We start from the raw sequence: 6,439 nt of genomic DNA, 5'->3' as shown, positions 1-6,439 counted from the left end.
TGTCCCAGGTCCTGGGGAGCTGCAGGTGAGTGATCCCAGCTCCTTTTCCTCCTTCCCCTTCAGATCCTGCCCAAGAACTTTCCGTCCTGTCCCCCTCTGCTGTTCCTGTTCTCCAGGGAACATTTGAGGATTCTTTGTTGGGAGAAGCCACTTGGAGATGAGCAGAATTTATTAAGGAAATGTCAATTAAAGGGTCATTAAAGGGCTGAGGTTGGAAGGGGAATTAATTCCTCTTACTTTAGCACTGCTCCTGCACTTTGGAGTCATGAATGCCAAACCCAGTCCCGCTCCCAAGTGCTCCTTTGTCCACATCCCAAATTCCAGGCACCATTTGGAATTTCTTGTGCAGGAACCAGAACTGATGGGCACAGCTGCACTGGAACATGAGGCTATGATCACCATATATTGCATTTATTTGGCCTGGGGTTTGTTTAAACTGGAAGAAAAGGAATATCTTTTTAATAATTAACCCTTTAATGAGATTTCTCAGGTGTCCAGTTGTGGAGTTTGGAATGTTCAAGGTGGGTCAGGAGGAATGTGGTTCATCCTGCCCAGTGGGAGGGGAGGACTCACCAGCAGTGAATATTCCTCATTAAATCTAATGGGGTCATGCCAGTGCAAGTTAATATATTGTCACTTAATATGGTTTATTAACCTCCCCGTGCAAAGTACAGTGCTACAGCACTGCATCTGCAGAGCCTGAGCAAAATGCAGATTTTAGCTTATTTAATTGCCACTTTGTTATTGCTTTCAAATAATTCCTGGCTTTCCAAGTGATATTAGCATGTTATTTTTTTGCTCCATTCCTAAAACCCAATGTTTTCAGGGTAAGGGAATGAGCTGCATTGAGGCTGACTTTTAAATGGTTTGAAAATATTAGGCAGCATTTCTAGTGCCTTCAAATTGGGTGGGAGAACAAAATGAAGCCTTGAGACTAAAGTTTAAATACTCTGAGCAAGCTTTTTTCTAATTACTGTAGCTTAATACCAGAGGAGTAAAAAAAAAATAAAATCAATATATTTTTCTTAGATGAGTTCTCCAAATGCCTGGTACCACTGTGCTGACTGTAATGTAAATTTGGTAAGAAATGACCAAAAATTAAACTGGTAATTTAAATTTCTCTGTATTTTCTCATGTTCTGTGTGCAATTGCCACAGCACCTTAGAATGCTGATCGCTTGTAGTAATTGTCTTTGTAATTAGGCTGAAATATCCACTTTGCTGTTCTCTACATGAAAGCACTGAAATAACTGAGCAGATTTTAGCCAAATTAAGCTTTCCCTGAGTTTCTGATAATTTTCCATGTGCAGATATTTGGAAATGTAAGGATCTTGTTCCTGAATCAGTCAAGTTTTTATGGCAAACACTGAAAAATGGGATTAATCCTGATGGATTAAACAATTAATATCCCTGCTGGTGCTTGTCAGTAGATCTGTGGCTGTTTGCACAGACACCACAATTCCTTTGGAATTCCACCAATTTGAAAATTACAGCCTTCAAAAAATTATAGTTACAGTGCTGCTGTCGTTTCCTGCAGCGTTTTTGAACGTGAGCAGGGAATCAGCTGGAATTGTGACCTGATAAGGGATAATCCAGGCTCAGACAGGCTGTCACTCACCTTTCCTCTGCAACAAAGTGAGCAGGTAGCACTGAGACATCTCCTTAATGAAGTGGCTCGGGTGCCTTTTATCTGTGTGAAGGACAAAATTACCAGGATTCTTGCTTAATGATGGTGTCATTTTTTTTTTCTTCTCCAGTGTTTACAAAAAAAAAAAATTATCCAGCAACATGAAAGACTCCCAGCAAAATGGTCTGCATGGTTAAATTAGAAAACTCTGTAGGGCTGTAACATTCAGGTCTGTATTTAAATGAGAGAAAAATGTGAAGTTACATCAGTAATAAAAGTAAATTCAGAGAAATGCTGCAGTGAGTGCTGTGAGATTTCAAACAGGGTTTTTTCCCAGCTTTTTTGAATCCAGAAATCTGATTTTTTTTTCCCCCAAATCTGTACCAGGGTTTTTCTGACTGCAGTTTGAGGGGGGGCTTTCCTTGTTTTCCAGGGTATTCCCAACACATCCGTGAGCACATCCCTGACCTTGCTGTCCAGCAGAACCTGCAGATGGGGAGGCTCTGTGACATCCTGGGTAGGTGATAGCCCCTCTGATTATTGCTCTCTGGTTATTCCCCCAGCTGCCACTGAAAGGAAACAGCGCAAGGACTTTTTAAAATTATTATTAATATCAAATATAGAGCACAGGCTCTGACATCCTGGGTATGTGATCAGCTCCTGCTCTCTGGTTATTCCCCCAGCTGTCACTGAAAGGAAACAGCACAAGGACTTTTTTTTTTTTTATTATTAGTATTAAATATAGAGCAGGGAGAAGCTGAGAAGGAATTGTGGCATTTCTGGCCATGTTATCCATAAAAAATATGGATATTTTTGCCCCTCTGTGCTGAGGTGGAGCAGCTCCTCCTGTGAGCTGCTCAGCCCCACAGAGCATTCAGGGCTCCCAAAATGAGGGAGAGAGAAAGACGTGCTGCAAAAGAGCAAGCCCTTATTTAAACCCTTTTTTTTTTCCTTTTAAACCAGCAAATAAGGCAAAAGGCATCTATTTAAAAGTTTGGGGTGTTTTTTCCTGGCAGGCTTCTTTTAAGCAAAGCAGGGAAGGATATTAGTTAGCAGTGACCAACTGCATTGGCTCCCTGGAATGACATATTTTACATGATTCATGTATATTTCAGGATCATGATTATTTTATAAATGCCATTTAGTAAGTTTGGAACAAAAATATATTAGATCCAGAAATTTACAGTTGCCTAAAATAATAATGTAATTGCCTTTATATATTATCTAGGCACTAATACTGGGTTTTTTCCACTGTACTGGTTTTTTATTTATATTTTTAATGTGGATTTTTTTGGCTGTTAAATGATAGAAACTTAAAGGGACAAAGTCACACATTAAACATTTTTCTTCTGATTTCTGAACGTGAAAATTGGTTCTGCTGTAAAATAGACTACAAGGAAGATACAAACTAGTGAACTATTAACTAAATTATGGACTGGATCACGTGCTTTACCTGTGCCTGGCAGAGGAGCACTGAGATTTTCCATTTTGGTTTGGTTTTTCTTTGGAAAAGCCGAGGATTTCCTTGCTGTTTGTGATCTCCTGTGAGTGAAGCTCTCCCTGGAGCCCCCCTGTGTCTTGAGGAGACTTTATCTCTCTTTATAGGGCAGTGTCACAGCAGTAAAATGTGCTGAGGCTTTTTATTCCCAAATTCACCTGAGTTGTCAGTTTTGCATTTGAGTATTGACTGGTGAATGGTGCTGAACTCTTCCATTAGTTATTTTTGAAAGTGATCTGGTAAATAATTATACAAATACTCTGCTTGTGGGCTCTGTGGTACTGCAATGCCTCAGGTGAGTTCTGGCCTCACTTTTAAAATGTGCATTATTTCCCTGCAGCTCTGGCAAAACAAAGCCAAGCCATGGGATCTCTCATTCACTTTCCAACATTTGGCTCAGGGTTTCCTTGTCCAGGCCTTGCTGTGCTGCAGTCCTTCCATGCAATAGCAGTTATCCCTGGCACTTGTGCACAATAAAACAATGCAAGGCTTCCCACTGATTTGGATCAAAATCTTGGAGTGCTCTTTGCCTATCACTGCCTCAAGGCCCATTAATTCATTAGCTCATCTATTGCCATTAATATTTTAGCAGAACAGAGTGGTTACAATTTTCCCAAACTGCCTGTGTTACGGATTTTCCTTCTGTGTGGACACAGCCCTTCAGCCCAAGCTGTTTTCCATGAGGAAAAGCAGATTTCCCCCCCGTGCTGCCCTGCACACTGCCCTGCCAGCAATGGTTATTAATGACACCCCACCCTGAGCTTTTGTGTGGGCAGCGCAGGAGTAGGAACAGCCCATGGAAAATCCAGGCAGCGTAGAAAATTGCAATTTCCTCAGCTTTCTCAACTGAATGGCTCAGTTTTATAATTTACTGGCATTAATGGGATATATTTTCCAAGCAGTTCAATTCCCATCGATGTTAATGGGAGCTGGGCTCACAAATCCCCCTGCACCACTTCCCAAATCCTGCCCCAATATGTTGTGCAGATTGAATCCCGGGAAGCAGCTCTTCCTCTGGGTCACTGCCCTGCCTGCAGAGAAATGCTGAAGCACAGCAAAAAGCCCTAAGATTTGGGGATGAACCCCCATTTTTCTCTATTTGCAGTGCATTTGGAGGAGGGCTGTTGGTGAGCAGAGGGTTGGGGATGCTGGCATTGCTGTTGGGAGTGTGGCACCCTTGTCCCAGCACTGAGCACCGTGCCCCTTTGTTTCAGATGCCAACGTGGACGTCATCTACATCTGCCCCCTTGCTCTGAGTGAGGAGTTACTGCAGTACTACAATAAACTCCTGGGTCTGCAGGCAGCTGTTAGATCTGGGAACCCTGAGGACATGGCTGACCTGCAGGACAGGTTCAGAATTCTCACCCCTGAAGCTATAAACAGCTTCCCTGTGAGTTTGTCTTCTAATTACTACAGCTTGAGGGATGCAGTAAAATTAAATTGGAAATTTTATAACTTGCAACGCTCTGGTACACATCAGTGAAATATTATTGCAAGTTTAAGGGCTTTACTGATTAGACTACTAGTTAGAGCATTGGAAATAAATATCCTGGTTTAGCTTTATAGACTTGCTTGAGATAGTCCTAAATTGGCTATTTGTAGGCTCTTGTCCCTTCTGACTCCGTGCTTGGGACTGGGAACTTGATAGATTTATATTTCTAAGCAAATCATAGCAATAAACCATTCTTATTACTCCAACTTTATCTCTGGCTAGCCCAGCACTCAATCATTGCTGTGTTTGCCGTGGCTCTTGCAACTAAATCCAGTGCAGAGCTCCTTAAAGAACGAGGCTTAAACAAAGTTAGGTAATAATACAGAAATCTGAGTTTCAAACAGGTCAGAACAATACATAAATATGAGCTCCAATAATACAACAGTGATAGTTCCAGAATAGCAATTAATAATAGAGAAATATTAGTTCCAAACCTGTCAAGTCAGATTTAAATCCATGTGCTAAAACATGTTCTAATTAATGTACAGTGTGTCCAGTGTTTCTGGAAATGCTGCAGTGCAGTGGACACTTCACAGTGAACAATAGTTTTATATTCTAAAATCTATATTCTAATTTAAATAGTATTTATATTCTAATTGAAATATTAAACCCACAGTGTCTTGGCTGGGATTTGATTGTTATCAAACTTTGTGGCACATTTAGGGGCTTTACTTGAAACCTTGCTGCTGGTTTTGCTATTTTTTCTTTTTAAGTTGCACTTTGACAGTCATAGCAGGGTTTTTCTCTGGATTATTTTTGCAATAGTAACTTCCAATTATGAATTAATGCAAAGATCTGTCAGGAGAATGGGCAACACCAGATTTAGGTGAAGCAGGTTGAGGTAACCATGGCTCTTTGGTGCCATGCACCTTTAATGTGCAAAACCCACCTTGTTTTCATTTAAAATGTGTTCTTTATCATATAATAATTAATATTTTAAATTAATACATTCTCTGTGTGGAGAGGAACCTGCTCAGAACTGCTCTTGGTCATCCCTTGGCTCCAGTGCCAATCTGGGCTGTGTAAGGGTTTGAGCTTTATAAGTTATTATAAAAGATCTTTCTCCTGGGTTATTGAATAGAAAACTTTTATTGCACCTAATAGATCGAAATTTATTCCCAATCAATGAAATTGTGGCTTGAAGGCCACTTCAGAGGGCTCCTTTTAGCAATTCCAGAGGCACAAATCAGCCCTGCACAGGAAAATGTGTGGGAAAGGCAGAGCTGGGCCTGATCCTGCACTTGAGGAGTGTCCAGGGGGAGGCAGCTTTGCTCTCCTTGTGATCCTGATGCCAAGGGCAGATCTGGGATCTTGGGAAGCTGAAAACAAAACAGAAATCAACAGGTTTGAGAGCCAAGAACTTTGGTTAATCCCATATCCCCTGTTCCTGCTGGAATCCCTCAGTTCTGCTCTTCCCTGCTCTCCCTCCCACTTCCATATACCCTGGCAGCTCTAGCCCTCTCAAAAAGCAGGAATGAAGCAGCTTTTACAGCCTGACCTCCTTAATTAGCTGTAAAATCCATTATTGAGGGGCACAAAGCAGATCTCCTCCCCACAGCCCCACTGGCCCCAGGCTGGGAATGGATCCTGTTCCTGCAGGCAGAGCTCTGGGCTGGGCCAGGCCCCGCAAAGGGAATCCATCCATGGAGCAGGGCTTGCAATGTCCTGCCTTTAAAACTGATCCAAGCAAAAGGGCTCCAGGTGATTTGTTTGCTGTTCTTTTCACCCTGTAACTTCTGTAATTCTCTTTTTTTGCTGAAGCTTTGGGGAATGTCCCATTCCTGCTGTCCTTGCAGGGTGCCCAACTCCTGCACAGAGAGATC

At 41.8% G+C, this 6,439-nt stretch overlaps 1 protein-coding gene across 1 annotated transcript in view; it reads left to right on the top strand.

Annotated features, from left to right (window-relative positions):
* Positions 1–6,439, top strand: part of IQCH (IQ motif containing H) — a 51,637-nt gene that overhangs the window by 15,550 nt on the left and 29,648 nt on the right. The window contains exons 12-13 of the mRNA XM_054272985.1: positions 2,060–2,143; positions 4,339–4,514. Of these exons, the coding sequence (XP_054128960.1) occupies positions 2,060–2,143; positions 4,339–4,514 (260 nt within the window). The remainder of the gene's footprint in view (positions 1–2,059; positions 2,144–4,338; positions 4,515–6,439) is intronic.

This window comes from Melozone crissalis, unplaced genomic scaffold, assembly GCF_028551555.1.
Source record: "Melozone crissalis strain CALT ecotype California unplaced genomic scaffold, PUWL_Pcris_2 ptg000014l_1, whole genome shotgun sequence".
NCBI lineage: Eukaryota > Metazoa > Chordata > Aves > Passeriformes > Passerellidae > Melozone > Melozone crissalis.
Note: the sequence above shows the minus strand (reverse complement) of the source record. Positions and strands in the feature narration are given on the sequence as shown.